We start from the raw sequence: 18891 nt of genomic DNA on the forward strand, positions 1-18891 counted from the left end.
GATGGTCCGTGCATGAACAGTAGGTGTTCGATACGGACTCCAAACTTTACTCTTTGGGAATGCCCATCACTACCTATGAATTCTGTATTGTAACGTCTTGGTTTGTTTTTCAGGTCCATTACTTTATTGTGGTCTGGTCTTGCTTTTTTACAGCATTTGTTTTTTCTCCTCTTTTTCCAAGAGCCATAACGTTATTATTTTTCGATCAATATAGTCATATCAGGACTTGTTTTTGTAGGATGAATTGTAGTGGTTGTGAATGAAACCATTCATTTTACAATTCAAGATATGTAAGTGAAATTCTGCAAATTATTTCGTTTTCATTGGATTTGTTTGGCATTCATAGGAGGCCTTGATTTTCTCTATATATAGCAGTCGCCAACTAAGCAAAAAAAAGGTGAAAACATAAAGTGGAGTTCAAAAACGGGAGGGGAATAAGCTAAACTCATGCAGTAAATCCAGCAAACCTTTTTCTCATTACAGATTTTGCATAGTCAGATCATATGGTCAAGTGTTGCACTTTTCTTTTTACTCCTTTTCTTAGTACTATATACCGTATAAAAAAATAGGGAATAGAGGAAGTCATAATTATGTTGTAATATTTAAGGCAGCAATCTGAGTCTCCAAAGAGTACAGGATATTTTCTTCATGTTATCACCCTCCTTCAGCTTTATATTAACCTGCTCTTTATGATCACTTTTTTTGGGCTATCAGTTATGTCCTCAGTTGTTTTTATAGATTTTAGAGACGATGCAGTCCTATTTGTCTCTATAATAACAGACTATAAATTTTTGTGTTGGAATTGTATTGTGTTTTTATGATACTGAAGAAAGATATATACTGTGAGTCCTGGGAAGCCCTGCCGTTCATGGGCTGGATGTGTTTGTTTTGATAAATTTTGTGTTGATAGATTGAGATGTGTGATGGATGTGATAAGCTGGCCATACACATTAGATGGCTACTGGTGTTTCAGCTTGTTGGTCCAACAGTCATCTTAGGCGCCTTTCACACAACAGTTTTTTGCCATCAGTTGCAATCTGTCAAATTTTGTAAAAAATGGATCCCGCGACTGATGCCGCCTGATTCGTTTTTTTCTCAGATACTTGTATTAGCAATGTATTGAGATGGATAGCCCCACGTTTCATCCGTCGTTCGCCGGATCCGTCAAAAATTTTTGTCTGGCGGCCGTAGACAACGGACAAAGTAACGTTTTTTTGTGTCCATCGCCATCGTTTTTTTAAACTGAGCATGCTCCGATTTGTTTAGGATCCAATTAGCTAGTCTGATCCGGCGAAAAAATGGATCCGTCACATCAGTTTTTCACAATCTGCCACGGATCCGTTTTTTTTTCAAAATTCGATGGATTGTGACTGATGGCAAAAGACTGATGTATGAAAGGGCCCTTGGCAGTCTCTATATACAGGAGTGCTTGTTCAGCCATGTTTTCTTCTGTTCTCCATGAGAAAGCTGCTGACTGACTTGTCGCCCTGTGGTTCATCTGAAGGAGAACAATGAGAATGACAGTCCAAGATCACACATGTGCAATCGACATCTCTCCCAACCATCAGTTGGCCATGCATATTAGACCATTGACCAGATCTGTTGATTTTGATGAGATCTGGTGACATTATTCTGATGTTTAAGGGGGCATTTTTCTACCCTTATTTACTAATTTTTTGACACCCTATATAGACATACAAATGAGAAACTAACAAAAGTGGGGAAACATACTGCAGTATTCGACTATGATTTACAATTTTGGGAGACTTTTCTTCTACCAAATGAATGACAAGATCAGCCATTGTCTCTAATTAGCTTTTTATTAATTGTGTCTAATGTGATTTCAAAAACAGGTTATTTTCCAAATACATTTCCTTTCAATCAGTCTATGTAAGAGAGCCTTTTTAGATCATGAATATCCATTGGTGCTCAAACAGGTGTAATGTTGAATGAATTGAAGCATTCTAATAGTACATTTTTAATTCTTTAGCCTTTGTCTTTGAGCATGATATTCTCTTTAGTGTTCAGGTGAGGTCTGAAAACAATAATAAAACATTTAGGGAAAAACATGCAGATGACAAGAGCCCAGCTTGACACCAAGATAGCAAAAACCTCCATAGCAACAATATATTTGCCTTGAGCACTGAAGGAGGCTGCAATATAGGATATCCAGACACTAAGGAAGGCCAACATGCCGAATGTAATAAATTGAGCTTCATTGAAGCTATCAGGCAGCTTCCGAGCCAGGAAAGCTACGACAAAACTAATGGTGGCCAGAAGAAAAAGATAACCAAGCATGGTCCAGAAAGCCGCTGGGGATCCATCATTACACTCTACAATAATAAGGCCAGGTTTTGTCTCAGCATTGTATTGAGGAAATGGAGGTGCAAGTGATATCCATATAATACTCAATAGAAATTGTGCCATGAATCCCCAAATTACTATCACGTAGCACACCCAAGGTTTGGTCCATTTGCGGAGATTGCTATTTGGTTTTGTAGCCATGAAAGCAATCACCACTATGATGGTCTTCGCTAAAATGCAGGATATGCAAAGACCAAAAACCATACCAAAGATTGCTTGACGAAGCAAACAGTTCTCAGCTTGTGGGTAGCCAATGAAAGCCAAAGAGCAAAGGAAACACAAGGACAGAGATAACAGAAGAAGACAACTCAATGAATAATTATTGGCTTTCACAACAGGAGTGGATTTTTGCATAATGAACAATCTCAGAATAATGTCTGGAGTCAACGAAGAAATGATGCTGATTACAGCCAAAGCTGTTCCAAGCGGCTCTTGGTAGGAGAGATAATCTAAATCTTTGGGAATGCATTGCGATTTCTCTGAATTGGGCCACTGGTCCCATGGGCATTTGAAACATTTAAAAGACCCTAAAGAAATGAAATAAAGAAATAAATAGCCAATACTGACACAGGCAATGTTGACGAAAGTCGATCAACTCAAAGCTACAGACATTTTCTACTACTGTGATTTAGTGAATAAAGATCAGAACAAAATGGATTTACATTACATTTATTAGGGATAAGAGAGCAAAAAAAATATTTTATATAATGAACCAGAGCTCAATTTTCAGTAACTACACAGGCAACTAAGATTTTAGTGTTCATAAAAAATTAATAAAAATTGACACTGAAATAAGATAACCTCTGTACATACAGTATGTCACACCTTTTATTCAGATTTAAAATATTAGTCATAGTTTCGAACTTCATATTCTAAAGCATAAAGGAGCTTGTGAGATATTAAGGGTGGGTAACAAGAATGTTAAATGGGCTAGAAAAATCACACTTGTCTATTAGAAATGGGTGAATTTATTCGAGTGAAATTGTCAGTTAAAAAAAAATAAAATGTACTCTCCTCAAGGCTCAACTGTCAGAACCAGTAATTCTTTTCTTCATGTCAAACCAGAGCTTCCAGAGTAAATCTCTAAGATTACTGGGCATCGCATATCGGGACAACACAGATGTGCAACTTGCAGTGATCCCTCAGGCATGGTTAAAGCCAGAAGTTCCAACCTTGAATGAACAGGTCAAATATGCGATATGCGACAGTAGAATGAAGAGGACTGGACATCAGGCAGCGCTATCACTGCCCACCATCCAGTCCTCATAGCTGCCTTTTCTTTCCATCATCGTGAACCGCATCTCCCTGCCTGCTCACAAAGAAGTCACGCTTGATGCCCGGTGATCTCTGAATTCTGGTCATGGATGGAAGTGCCTGTCTAGAGTGAACTCTAGGCTGGGAAATGGAGCACACAACATAAGAAAGTAAGAAAGAAGTGGTGGCTCTGAGGACAGGCAGCGAACAGCGGAGGTACCAGACAGGTGATTGGGTTGAGTATACTTTTTTAATCTTACACTATTTTTGCTCTGTCGTCTGGACACCCAACACTGCCACTGACCAGTTGTTTTCACTACTGACGGCAACAGGATGTGATAATTTGTAAAAAAAAGGGGTGGATCTGCAGTTTCCCACTGCGGCCACTATTTAATTGACGGAGCTGTGCTGTTCCACTCTAAGTAATCACTACCAGCCTCCACTGGCACTGGGAACATCTGTTATTGATGACCTATATAAAGGATAGGACATCAGTAAAAATCTAATGGACAACCCCTTTGAGCTAAAGGTATTACATTTTGTGAGACAAAAATTAGCAAACACAAATTAAATATACCTCATGAACTATAATAAAAATATCTATGGGAATTATAAAATAAGTTTGCATTTAGCTAATAGGTACTTTTGACATCACAGGCATGATTTAATGTTTTTCTGGTATGATATATGTATTGTATTGATGATTCTTATTTGTATGATATACCCAAAATATGACACAACTTCATTTTTGGAAAATATATTTTATGTATCCTTATTATAGGCTTATTCTTTACCCTCCGGAATACGCAATTATTATTTTTTTCCTGTAAGTATTTTAATGGCTGCTTAAACAACTAGAGTTCTAGTCCTTTTCCTCTCTGAAGAGACAATTTGCATTTAAACAATAATGAACATTTTTTCATTTCATGTGGCTGGACATTGGAGTATTCATCCAGTGTGTTGGTAAGAAGAATATTCTGCATAGCAGATCATTGAAAGACAGATAAGGTTGTTCCACAATTGTGAAAAACATTAGAAGTGTGAAAAATAATCAGGCATCGATTCATGAGGATTTTCACACACTTCCTTCTGATGCCAATGATTATGTAATGACTAGAGATGAGCGGTGTTCGAGTCGAACTGTTCGCCAATTTCAAATTCGAGCTGTTTTGGGCGGTGTTCGAGTCGTTCGACGAACCCGAACAATTTGCCTAAAATTTGGCTGTTCGAGTTTCTGTTCGATAACTGTTTGTTCACCAAAAGCCTAACTTGATTTGCACATTAAAACTGTTTATCATTATTAATGGACTGTATCAGTGTATAGTGGGCGGGGGATAGATCTGTGCTGAAATAACGCCGATCTCCATTTTTTTTTTCTTTCCCGCATTTACAGAGGGCCGGTGCAGTCTCTCAGCCTATCAGCAGTGCGCACACACACACAGCAGTGTGCATGTGATGCAGACAAGCAAGGGCATGTGTCATTGGCTGTGTATGTCACATGTCACTCCTTGCCTGATGAGAACCAGCCATTTGCCCCGTCATCACCATTTCCTCACTGCTGCAGCTTAGTGTTAGACAGCACCGCTGCTGCTGTGGGCGCTATACAGTCAAAAAGTCTTTTTTGCCAGCAAATTTTCTGAGAGATAGGTTTAGGGAGTCGGGAGTTGGGACTAGTTGTAATATCAGCCCTTTTTAGGGTAGGTTACAGCAGTTCATAGCACTGTTTGCCAGGCAGGTCTGAGCCAGTGCTGTGCTAGTGTTAGTCACAGCATTTGGTGTAATCTAGCTCAGCCAATCCTTTTGGGCTAGTAGCATTGTCTGATAGGCATCCGAGTAGCCTGCCTGTGAAGCTAGCTATACCGCCTGTGTATCTCAATTTTTATGGCATCTAACCCAGTAAATCGTTTTGGGGTTTTGGGCTCAGTAGCAGTGTCTGCACGTCAGCAGAGTAGCCCGCCTGTGAAACAAACTATACCGCCTGTGTATCTCTATTTTTTTCACTGCATCTAATCCAGTTGATAGATTTGGGCCTAGTAGCATTGTCGGCACATCAGCAGAACAGCCCGCCTGTGAAACAAACTATACCGCCTGTGTATCTCTATTTTCCCTGCATCTAATCCAGTTGATAGTTTTGGGCCTAGTAGCATTGTCTGCACGTCAGCAGAGTAGCCCGCCTGTGAAGCTAGCTACACCGCCTGTGTATCTCTATTTTCACTGCATCTAATCCAGTTGATAGTTTTGGGCCTAGTAGCATTGTCTGCACGTCAGCAGAGTAGCCCGCCTGTGAAGCTAGCTACACCGCCTGTGTATCTCAATTTTTACGGCATCTAACCCAGTATATCGTTTTGGGTTTTTGGGCCTTGTAGCATTGTCTGCATGTCAGCAGAGTAGCCCGCCTGTGAAACAAACTATACCGCCTGTGTATCTCTATTTTCACTGCATCTAATCCAGTTGATAGTTTTGGGCCTAGTAGCATTGTCTGCACGTCAGCAGAGTAGCCCGCCTGTGAAGCTAGCTACACCGCCTGTGTATCTCTATTTTCACTGCATCTAATCCAGTTGATAGATTTGGGCCTAGTAGCATTGTCGGCACGTCAGCAGAGTAGTCCGCCTGTGAAACAAACTATACCGCCTGTGTATCTCTATTTTCACTGCATCTAATCCAGTTGATAGTTTTGGGCCTAGTAGCATTGTCTGCACGTCAGCAGAGTAGCCCGCCTGTGAAGCTAGCTACACCGCCTGTGTATCTCAATTTTTACGGCATCTAACCCAGTATATCGTTTTGGGTTTTTGGGCCTTGTAGCATTGTCTGCATGTCAGCAGAGTAGCCCGCCTGTGAAACAAACTATACCGCCTGTGTATCTCTATTTTCACTGCATCCAATCCAGTTGATAGTTTTGGGCCTAGTAGCATTGTCTGCACGTCAGCAGAGTAGCCCGCCTGTGAAGCTAGCTACACCGCCTGTGTATCTCTATTTTCACTGCATCTAATCCAGTTGATAGATTTGGGCCTAGTAGCATTGTCGGCACGTCAGCAGAGTAGTCCGCCTGTGAAACAAACTATACCGCCTGTGTATCTCTATTTTCACTGCATCTAATCCAGTTGATAGTTTTGGGCCTAGTAGCATTGTCTGCACGTCAGCAGAGTAGCCCGCCTGTGAAGCTAGCTACACCGCCTGTGAATCTCTATTTTCACTGCATCTAATCCAGTTGATAGTTTTGGGCCTAGTAGCATTGTCTGCACGTCAGCAGAGTAGCCCGCCTGTGAAGCTAGCTACACCCCCTGTGTATCTCAATTTTTACGGCATCTAACCCAGTAAATCATTTTGGGGTTTTGGGCCTAGTAGCATTGTCTGCACGTCAGCAGAGTAGCCCGCCTGTGAAACAAACTATACCGCCTGCGTATCTCTATTTTCACTGCATCTAATCCAGTTGATAGCTTTGGGCCTAGTAGCATTGTCTGCACGTCAGCAGAGTAGCCCGCCTGTGAAGCTAGCTACACCGCCTGTGTATCTCAATTTTTTCGGCGTCTAACCCAGTAAATCGTTTTGGTGTTTTTAACTTAGCAGCTGTGTCTGCACGTCAGCAGAGTAGCCTGCCTGTGAAACAAACTATACCACCTGTGTATCTCTATTTTCACTGCATCTAATCCAGTTGATAGTTTTGGGCCTAGTACCACAGTTTGGCCACTCAGTTCTGCTCGGTTTTTATCTATCGTTTGTGGTGCCAACAACTTCAGATACAGAGTTGCCAATTAAGCACTAAAATGAGTGGCAAAAGGCCTGCTGCTGGTGGAAAGGGGAATAGGCGTGTTGGAAAGGGAAAAAAAGGTTGTGTCCGTGAGGTAGGTGGTAAAGCAACAGTAACATCTGCAGAAGAAAGACCATCTTCCAGCCAAAGTAAGATGTCTACTTCTTTTCGTGGACAATCTGATATGATCCCTTTCTTACGACCATCGCTACAAGCATCGCCAAAAATCCCAGATGAGGCACAAAAACAACAGGTGCTTGAACGGATATCAAGTGCTCGTTCAAGTGGGCTCTCCTCCATGTCAACTTCAACATCACAACTACTCCAGTCCTCAGAGTTGTCACCCCAATTGCACTTGCTTCCTCACAGCTCCCAAGTCTCCAGCTGCCCATCTGAGCATGGGGTAGCACACATGGTTGAGTCTGTAGAGCTGTTTACGCATACTATAGCCTGGGAATCAGAGGTCTGCTCCAGAGCTTCTGTAAATCCAGATGAGGAAATGATCTGCACTGATGCCCAGAATCTTTGTGAATTGGATCCAGGCCCAGATTAAGAAGGTTCTGAGCATAATGTAGACCCTCATTCCCAAACTGTAACTCCTGTTGGTGGAGACAATAAGGAAGATGATGATGAGACTGAGATACCTGATTGGAACGAAAAGTTGACTTTTCGGTCAGGGCAGGAAGAGGTTGGCTCTGAGGACGACGGGTGTGAGAACACACAGGATGATGATGACGAGGTTGTAGACCCAACTTACTGTCAACCCCCAGTCCGCCAGTCCATGAGGTCAGCAGAGGAGGTGGAGGAGGATGCTAGTGACAAGTCTGATGACGAGGTAACGGTGCGCCTTCCTGGACAGAGACGGAGTACTGGAAGCACGTCAACAACTGCATCCTCAACCGCAATTGTGCCTCAGACTAGAAGTCATGGTGGCTCTTCAGGTCGCACAGGCTCTAAGCCTTGCATAGCCTGGGAATTTTTTGACATCGCAAAGGATGACCCAACTCATGTTGTCTGTAAGATTTGTCAACAAAATCTCAGTAGAGGCCAAAAAATCAATAGCTTGATTACTTCATGCATGAACCGTCACATGGATATGAGGCATAAGTTGCAGTGGGAAGCTCACTGTGTTACAATGCGGCCTAGTGGGCTGGGTCAACCACCGTCTGCCCCATCAAGTGCATCCACGTCCTCTTCATCCTCTGTGACTGTGGGACAGAAGTCGCACATGGTTTTGGAAGCAGACCTTCCACTTATTTACCCGCAACAGCCAGTGTGATTGGCAGGTCGTCAGGACATTTGCAAGTGGAAACACCTGCTCCGACATCGACACCACATTTTGATCAAGGCAACATAACATCTTCGCCTGCACCTTCCTCACAGACCAGCAGTTTGCCGGGGACACCCTACTCAACTCCGTCTAAGCATGGCAGCCAGCCCTCAGTCCCTCAGATGTGGACAAGTAAAAGACCATTTCCTCCTAGCCATGACAAAGCTAAGAGGTTGAATTTCTCCATCTGCAAGCTGTTGGCTACAGAAATGCTGCCTTTCCGCCTGGTGGACACAGAGGATTTTCGAGACCTTATGTCCGTCGCAGTGCCCCAGTACCAGATGCCCAGTCGCCACTACTTCTCAAAGAAAGCTGTGCCTGCGCTACACCGGCATGTCGCACACAACATCACCGCTTCCTTGAGAAACTCTGTGTGTGACAGGGTGCATTTCACCACAGACACTTGGATGAGTAGACATGGACAGGGCGTTACATGTCATTGACTGGGCACTGGGTAACTATGGCGACATCAGGAGAAGGGGCTGCTGTCCAAGTCTTGCCGTCCCCACGAGTTGCTCGTCGATACTCTGTATCTAGAAGTTCCTCCACTGCTTCTGCCTCCTCAACCTCCTCTCGGTCCTCCACCTGCACCCAAAGCCTGTCTGGTAATGCCACCCGCGTTGTAACTGCGCAGAAGGAATCCTGCACACCTCCTCACTATGCTGTCACCAGGGCTCAACGGCATCAGGCAGTGTTTACATTGAAATGTCTGGGAAATGTGAATCACACAGCTGAGGAGTTGTGGTCAGCTCTGGAGACCGAGTTCCATCAATGGTTGTCTCCACTCAACCTGCAGCCAGGGAAGACCTTGTGCGACAATGCTGCAAACCTGGGTGCGGTCCTTCGCCGGGGCAAAGTCACACATGTGCCTTGTATGGCTCATGTTTTGAACCTGGTTGTCCAGAAATTTTTATCCCACTATCCCGGACTAGATGGGCTTCTGCAGAAGGCACGGTCGCTGTGTGCTCACTTCCGCCATTCTCATCCTGCAGCTCGACGGCTTGCATCTCTACAGAAGTCGTTGGGCCTGCCAGTTCACTGGCTGAAATGCGATGTGCCAACACGGTGGAATTTAACTCTGCACATGTTGCAGCGACTGTGGCAGCACCGACGAGCCCTGGTGCAATACGTTATGATGAATAGCCTGGGCCAATGAGATCAAGAGGTGGGGCAAATCATGCTTCAGTAGTGGTCTCAGATCAGGGACCTATGCACCCTTCTGCACAGTTTTGAAATAGCAACGAAGATGTTTAGTGCTGACGATGCCATTATCAGCATGACCATTCCGGTGATTTACATGCTGGAGCACACCTTACACAGTGTTCGGAGTCAGGTGGTGGAACAAGAGGAGGAGGAACAGGAGGAGTCATATGCGGAAAGGATCATATCTCCAAGGTCAAGAAGTTTGGCAGCACCAAGGCGGCTGGCATTGGTGGCTGGGGGAGAGGGATTACCGAGGGCGCATGGTAGCAGCCAAACTGTTGAGGAAGGTGCAGGAGGCGAGGAAGAAGTGGAGGACGAATTGGCGGTGGGCATGTAAGACTCATCAGATGAGGGAGACCTTGATCAAATTTCTGTTGTGTGAGGTTGGGGGGAGAGGGAATACAATGGAAGCATGATTCTCACCTTGCCACCACCAAGACAACAAGGACTTGGTCCTCCTGGATGCGCAAGACACATGAGTGCCTTCTTGCTGCACTACCTGCAACATGACCCTCGGATTGTCAGAATCCAAAGTAATGCCGACATCTGGGTTGCCACACTCTTAGATCCCCGGTACAAAAGCAAATTTGGCGAAATAATTCCTGCCATAGAAAGGGATTCACGCATGCAGGAGTATCAGCAGAGACTGTTACAGAATCTAACATCTGCTTTTCCACAAAACACCAGTGGTGCACGTAGTGAATCTCTGAGTTCTAACTTGCCAACCGTGGGACTATCGAGTCATCACTCAAACCGTAACAGTAACATCGTATCTGGTGGCAACAGCAATTTTTTCCAATCGTTTCAAGATTTTATTAGACCATCCTTTGCAAGGCCACAGGAGACAAGAAGTCTATTGCACAGCCAATGCCTAGAGAGGTTGGTACAAGAGTATCTCCAAGTTAACATTGATGCCATGACTGTGGAACTGGAACCTTGCTCATTTTGCGCTTCCAATCTTGAAAAATGGCCTGAGCTCACCACTCACGCCTTGGAGATCTTGTCGTGCCTCACAGCCAGCATTCTCTCTGAATGTGTGTTCAGCGCTGCTGGTGGTGTGCTGACAGATAAGCGCACGCGGCTGTCCAGTGACAATGTAGACACACTGACGTTCATCAAGATGAACAAATCCTGGATCCGCAAGGACTTTTCTACCCCTGTGTCATGTTGGGGAGACTAAAAGCTTGATGATTTTTGAAAATCACCTCACCAACCGTTTTAAAAAAACTCTGGCAAAATTGATGCCACTTAAGTGGTGTCTGTGGCTGAATTTTTGGAATAAATGGAGACTCTTTGATTTAATCTCCTTGCTGAGTTTTACATGACGTTGCCATCGTCAGTTCCAGGTGGGTGGCATTGTCTGCAGAGTTGTTTACTCATACTATGGCCTGGGATTCAGAGGTCTGCTCCAAAGCTCCAGTGTCTGCTAGTCAGCAGAGTAGCCCAGCCACCCACCGCCTGTTTACCTAAGTATTATTTTTAACAGCATCTGGCCCAGGAAATCCTTTTGGGCCTAGTAGAATTTAGTGCTACTCAGCAGCGCACCCCACCCATGAAGCAAGCTACACCGCCTGTTTACCAAACTACTATTTTGTAACGGCATCTAGCCCAGGAAATCCTTTTGGGCCTAGTAGAATTTAGTGCTACTCAGCAGCGTACCCCACCCATGAAGCAAGCTACACCGCCTGTTTACCTAACTACTATTTTGTAACGGCATCTAGCCCAGGAAATCCTTTTGGGCCCAGTAGAATTTGGTGCAACTCAGCAGCGTACCCCACCAATGAAGCAAGCTACACCGCCTGTTTACCTAACTACTATTTTTTAATGGCATTTGGCCAAGGAAATCCTTTTGGGCCTAGTAGCAATTTCTGCTACTCAGCAAAGTACCCAACCCATGAAGCAAGCTACACCGCCTTCTTTCTTTCTCAATGTAACCCCTCGGCTCTGGGGTGTCCACTCTCCCTCCAGCTCTCTACTTCTCACAGGTGGACTACCACGTGTTTTCACACTGTGGCAAATCTTTTGGGCCCAGGCATAAGAAGTCGTCGAGGTAATGGATAATATGTGCCGCCTTACAAACGTCCATGACGACACATTCGAGGAAGCAACTAAACGCCTCAAATAGTGAGCAGGATATGGAGCACCCCATGGGCAAACAGCGATCTATGTAGTATGCTCCTTCACAGAAGCAGCCCAATAGGAGGACACTATTCGGAAGCACAGGTAGTAACCGGAACGCCCCCTCAATGTCTGTTTTGGCCATCAGGGTGCCCCTTTCCAACTTCTTGACCCACCTGATTGCCTCGTCAAAGGAGGTACAGTACATAGTACTGTACTTAGTTCCGCATCGATGTTGTCGTTTACTGACCTGCCCCTTGGATATGACAAATGGTGGATTAGTCTGAATGTATTGGGTTCATTTTTTGGCACAACTCCCAACGGGGGTACCACTACGTTTTCTAAGGAAAGTGTTCTGAATGGACCCGCCGCCATTCTACCTAAAGATATATATATTTTTTTTTTTTGTCAAGACGTCTGGGTGTTGGTAGAGTGAGTTTAGATTTTTACTCCAGCCTTTCTTAACTTTAGAAGGGCATGACATGCCTATATCTGTGTCTCCTCCTTTTACTCCTCCACCTCTTTTCTTTTCGCATGACTATGTGTAGTTGTGACTTTTCCATGTGTTTGTTGTGTCCTCTGAGCAGTTTGTCAGCTTTTGGACACCTTTTAAGGTGCTTTCTATGTGTTTTCCATGTGTTTGTAACATCTCCCTGTTCGACGAACTGAACCCGAACACTAGGGAGGTGGCTCATCTCTAGTAATGACTCATAGTGGGGACTGGCTGTTAAGTAAATTAAACCTGAAACTGTTTTGAAAACAGGAATCCTTTTTGACAGTTCAAATAATCCATTGCTTCTTCATTGCAACATCAATCATGTTGCTGTTTAAATATAACTCTCATCATTCTCCCCTGCTCGTGCTGATCGCTGACAGAGCAGGGGAGAATGATCAGAGCCGTGTTCAGCACCAGGCGCCGGGGAACAGCAGTTACTGTAACACTTCTTCCCTGGCACCCATCCGTGTGGTACTGATGCGGCACACACATGCCACACGTGTGCTGCAAGTCTTACACACACGGACACTGACATCTCCAGTACCGGAAATACCAAGACATGTGAAAGAGGCTTTATAGCGGGTTTTTATGTTTGGCAGCTGTCACACACTAAAAGATGTTTTTATTGCAAAAAATTGTTTTTTGCATCGCCATATTTTGAGAGCTATAATTTTTTCATATTTCGACCGACAGTCATGGGAGGTCTTGTTATTTTTGCGGGAAGAATTGACGTTTTCATTGATACCATTTTCGGGCACATGACATTTTTTTGATTGCTCTCTATTCTGATTTTTGGGGGACAGAATGAAAAAAAAGCCAGCAATTCATGAATTTCTTTTTTTATTTTATTTTTTTTGGGGGGGCGTTTATACCGTTCCGTGTGTGGGAAAATTGTTAAGCAGTTTTATTGTTCGGGTCAGTACAATTACAGCAATACCTCATTTATATCTTTTTTATGTTTTTGTGCTTTTATACAATAAAAACGATTTTATATTAAAAAAAAATAATTATTTTGCATCCCTTTATTCTGAGAGCTTGTTTTTGCGGGATAAGATGATGTTTTCAGCGGTACAATGTTTATTTATATCCGTCTTTTTGATCGCGTGTTATTCCACTTTTTGTTTGGCGGTTGATGATAAAGCATAGGTTTTTGACTTGCTTTTTTCTATGGTGTTCATTAAAGGGGTTAACTAATGGGGAAGTTTTATAGGTCGGGTCATTACGGAGATGGCGATACTAAATAAGCGTACTTTTATTGTGTAGATTTTTTTGCATTCAAATATTTATTTAGTGATAGAATAATTATTGATTTTGTATTATTATTTTATATATATATACAGTATATACAGTATATATATATATATATATATACAGTGCCTACAAGTAGTATTCAACCCCCTGCAGATTTAGCAGGTTTACACATTTGGAATTAACTTGGCATTGTGACATTTGGACTGTAGATCAGCCTGGAAGTGTGAAATGCACTGCAGCAAAAAAGAATGTTATTTCTTTGTTTTTGTTTTTTTTTAAATTGTGAAAAGTTCTTTCAGAGGGTCATTTATTATTCAACCCCTCAACCCACCAGAATTCTGTTTGGTTCCCCTAAAGTATTAAGAAGTAGTTCAGGCACAAAGAACAATGAGCTTCACATGTTTGGATTAATTATCTCTTTTTCCAGCCTTTTGTGACTATTTAAGACCCTCCCCAAACTTGTGAACAGCACTCATACATGGTCAACATGGGAAAGACAAAGGAGCATTCCAAGGCCATCAGAGACAAGATCGTGGAGGGTCACAAGGCTGGCAAGGGGTACAAAACCCTTTCCAAGGAGTTGGGCCTACCTGTCTCCACTGTTGGGAGCATCATCCGGAAGTGGAAGGCTTATGGAACTACTGTTAGCCTTCCACGGCCTGGACAGCCTTTGAAAGTTTCCTCCCATGCCGAGGCCAGGCTTGTCCGAAGAGTCAAGGCTAACCCAAGGACAACAAGGAAGGAGCTCCGGGAAGATCTCATGGCAGTGGGGACATTGGTTTCAGTCAATACCATAAGTAATGTACTCCACCACAATGGTCTCCGTTCCAGATGAGCCCGTAAGGTACCTTTACTTTCAAAGCGTCATGTCAAGGCTCGTCTACAGTTTGCTCATGATCACTTGGAGGACTCTGAGACTGACTGGTTCAAGGTTCTCTGGTCTGATGAGACCAAGATCGAGATCTTTGGTGCCAACCAGACACGTGACGTTTGGAGACTGGATGGCACTGCATACGACCCCAAGAATACCATCCCTACAGTCAAGCATGGTGGTGGCAGCATCATGCTGTGGGGTTGTTTCTCAGCCAAGGGGCCTGGCCATCTGGTCCGCATCCATGGGAAGATGGATAGCACGGCCTACCTGGAGATTTTGGCCAAGAACCTCCACTCCTCCATCAAGGATCTTAAGATGGGTCGTCATATCATCTTCCAACAAGACAATGACCCAAAGCACACAGCCAAGAAAACCAAGGCCTGGTTCAAGAGGCAAAAAATCAAGGTGTTGCAGTGGCCTAGTCAGTCTCCTGACCTTAACCCAATTGAAAACTTGTGGAAGGAGCTCAAGATTAAAGTCCACATGAGACACCCAAAGAACCTAGATAACTGGGAGATGATCTGCATGGAGGAGTGGGCCAAGATAACTCCAGAGACCTGTGCCGGCCTGATCAGGTCTTATAAAAGACGATTATTAGCTGTAATTGCAAACAAAGGTTATTCCACAAAATATTAAACCTAGGGGTTGAATAATAATTTACCCACACTTTTATGTTTAAAATTTATAAAAATTTAACTGACCAACAAAACTTTTTGGTTTGTAAGATTTATGCATCTGTTAATAAATCCTGCTCTTGTTTGAAGTTTGAAGGCTCTAACTTATTTGCATCTTATTAAACCTGCTAAATCTGCAGGGGGTTGAATACTACTTGTAGGCACTGTAATATATATACATTTACAATTATTTAAGAATTTTTTTACTTTATTCTGACTTTTATACTTTGTCCCACTATGACACAATCATTTTTTGCAGGCTGATCGCTTCTATAGCATACAGATGAAGCAGCATCTGCATGATATAGAAGCTGTCAGTGCTGCACTCAGTGCATGGACACTAGAAGACTTCTCGATTATTCACTGCACATGACCAGGAAGTTTCTTAGCTCTGGTAACCATGGCAGCAATCGGGACCCCGTGTCACACCGCAGGGGTCTCCGATGCAAAGGCAGAGGGGCTGTCAGCCTCTGTGCCAGCTTCTGAAATGCTGCAATCATGTTTGATCACAGTATTTTCTGTGTTAAATTTCTGGGAGCGGTCTGTGACTGCTCCTTGCACCTAGTGCCGGGTGCCAGCTGTCAGAATCAGCTGACACCCAATGGTGATCGGCTGCGATCCCCCAGTGATCGCGGCCGATCGCTGAAATGTACTATTTGGTCCATGGTCAGATTGGCCCAGGTCACATGGATGATGTCAGATGTCAGAGAGGGGTTGAAATCCGAAATGTTGGCCTACTGAAAAGTATGTTCAGTAAATGCACTCAATACTTGGTCGAGCTCCTTTTGCATCAATTACTGCATCAATGTGATGTCCCATGGAGGCGACCAGCCTGTGGCACTGCTGAGGGGTTATGGAAGCCCAGGTTGCTTTGATAGCAGCCTCCAGCTCCTCTGCATTGTTGGGTCTGGTGTCTCTCGTCTTCCTCTTGACCATACCCCTTATATTCTCTATGGGGTTAAAGTCAGGCAATTTTGCTGCCAAAAAAGCCCAGTGATACTGTTGTTTGTAAACCAGGTAATGGTATTTTTTGCAGTGTGGACAGGCGCCAAGTCTTGCTGGAGAATGAAATCTCCATCTCCAAAAAGCTTGTCGGCAGAGGGAAGCATGAAGTGCTCTAACATTTCATGGTAGAATCCCTGACTAGATTCCTGTAATATAATCTTATATAATAATAAGAGAATATAATCTATTTGAATTAGCCCTAAAAAAGCTATTAGTTTAACATAGCAGCATCAAGGACTGTTATTTCATCCACCTTGCTGGGGAATATAGTGGTGTCTCGCGTATATGTAGCCTGATATATAGGAGATCAAGATCTTCTGTACTTACTGTACAAAGGCTCCTGTTCCACATGTGAAATCCTGTATGACAGACCACAACAAAGCACTGAATGTTATACTAATAGAATCCACTGGCTCTTTTGGTTTCCAAAAATGTTCCCTCAACTACAAGATGGAGCCTCAGAAAAGCATTTTTCCCATTACTAAAGAGTAGGTCTCCTACACTGGTAAAATATAAGCACTAAGTGCAAGGGATGACAAAAATTAGAAGGAGGCACTGCAATACCCCTTTGAAGAGACATAGTGGAGGGCCTCAAAAAACATTTTTTTTCATTATTAACCCCTTCTGACATTGGACTTAATAGTACGCAGATGCCGGACTCCAAATGTTTGGTGGGGGTTCTGGCACTGAGCACGCACCTTTCAAGGGAAAAAATAGCTGATATATACAGCTGACATGTGCCAGCAACAGCCGCGGGTGGAATTGAGACCCTGTTTTGGTGCTTTGGGAACACTTGGCCTCCATGTCTATCTGGACAACCCTCTGCCTCTTCCTAACTGTTGTGCTTTGGATCCCTCCCCTGTTTGCTGTGTTACTCGCTCTGCATGTTACCTTCCCAGGTTGGGTCAGTGACTTCGTCATCCATAACTGTGTCTTCCACTTCCGCACCCTGGTCCTCCTCTTGACTTGCTGACTTAACAACATCTTTTTTTGGCAATTGTGTCTCATCATCACCCACCTCTTTTGACAGTAATTGCATTTTCCCACTGTCACCTTCTTATGAGCGGGGCTGCTCAAATATTTAGGCATCACCACATGTGATCTCCTCATGTCCCACTTGAAACAGACAGGACGAGAGGCCACAATCTACAAATGGAAATGTGAACTGCTCTTCAGCGTGTCCAAGTGTGTGATCACTAATCTCCAGGAACTCAGCATGGTGGGAGGAAGGAGGATCAGGGTGAGAATTATGTGGTCTAGAATCACGGCTACTGAGGCTGGACAGTGTGGGAGCTGGCAAATTGACTGGAACCATTATCTGCTATCCATCCAACAATCTTTTCACATTGGTCTGGATTCAATAGTGGTGTTCCATGTCTCTTTACAAAGTGGGACAGGAAGCTAGCTAGACATGATGTGTGTGTTTGTTTTGCTCCCACAGCAGGCACAGTTTCTCCTCGTCCACGCCCTGAGTTTCTTTGCTCACCACTAGCATCTTATCCACTACCTTATCCCTTACCCCGCGCTTTGCCCATTTTAAATTTTATTTGATAAATACCTGCATTAGGGTTGAGCGAAACGGATCGTTCATTTTCATAAGTCGCCGACTTTTGGCAAGTCGGCGTCTCATGAAACCGAGCCGATCCCTGTGTGGGGTCTGCCATGCGGTACGCGACGTTCGCGCCAAAGTCGCGTTTCAATGATGCTAAAAGCGCCATTTCTCAGCCAATAAAGGTGGATGCAGAGTGTGGGCAGCGTGATGACATAGATCTCAGTCCCCACCATCTTAGAGAAGTGCATTGCAGTGATTGGCTTGCTTTCTGCGGCGTCACAGGGGCTATAAAGGGGCGTTCTCGCCGACCGCCATCTTACTGCTGCTGATCTGAGCGTAGGGAGAGGTTGCTGCAGCTTCTTCGGAAGCAGGGATAGTGATAGGCAGGGTACATAAAGCTACAAACCGCTTGTGCTGTAGTGATTTCCACTGTCCAACACCACCTTTGCAGGGACAGTGGAAGCTACATTTTTTTTCCTCAGCGCTGTAGCTCATTGGGCTGCACTAGAAGGCTCCCTGACCCTGATAGCTGCGTTGCTGTGCCTGTGTGTACGCCGCTGTGCAAACCAACTGCTTTTTTCAAAGCACAAATCCTGTTTTTCCTTCCTTTCTGCACAGCTATCTTGTGTTTGTCCACACTTTTGTGTGCAGCAGTCCTTTTTATAGCTGCCTGCCATACTTTTCTGAGATAACTGCAGGGAGATAAATATTGGCAAGTCTGCCTCCATGCCATTGCTGTGTGTGGCATCTGTCTCTCATTGTGTGGCACCGAAAACCACTGTGTAATACTTGGCCATTTTTTTATTTTTGGGTACATTCTCCCTTTTCAAAAAAAAATAATTAGTGGGAGATAAATATTGGCAACTCTGCCTCTGTGCCAGTCCTGTGTGTGGCATCTGTCTCTCATTGTGTGGCACCGAAAACCACTGTGTAATACTTGGCCATTTTTTTTTTGGGTACATTCTCCCTTTTCAAAAAAAAAAAATTAGTGGGAGATAAATATTGGCAAGTCTGCCTCCGTG

General features: G+C 44.0%; 1 protein-coding gene across 1 annotated transcript in view; it reads right to left on the reverse strand.

The window, feature by feature from the left end:
- Positions 1–1986: 1986 nt before the first annotated feature.
- Positions 1987–18891, reverse strand: part of LOC143774811 (extracellular calcium-sensing receptor-like) — a 57696-nt gene continuing 40791 nt past the window's right edge. Inside the window, exon 6 of the mRNA XM_077262580.1 lies at positions 1987–2891. Within this exon, the coding sequence (XP_077118695.1) occupies positions 1987–2891 (905 nt within the window). The remainder of the gene's footprint in view (positions 2892–18891) is intronic.

Source organism: Ranitomeya variabilis, chromosome 5 (genome assembly GCF_051348905.1).
Source record: "Ranitomeya variabilis isolate aRanVar5 chromosome 5, aRanVar5.hap1, whole genome shotgun sequence".
NCBI classification, from domain to species: domain Eukaryota; kingdom Metazoa; phylum Chordata; class Amphibia; order Anura; family Dendrobatidae; genus Ranitomeya; species Ranitomeya variabilis.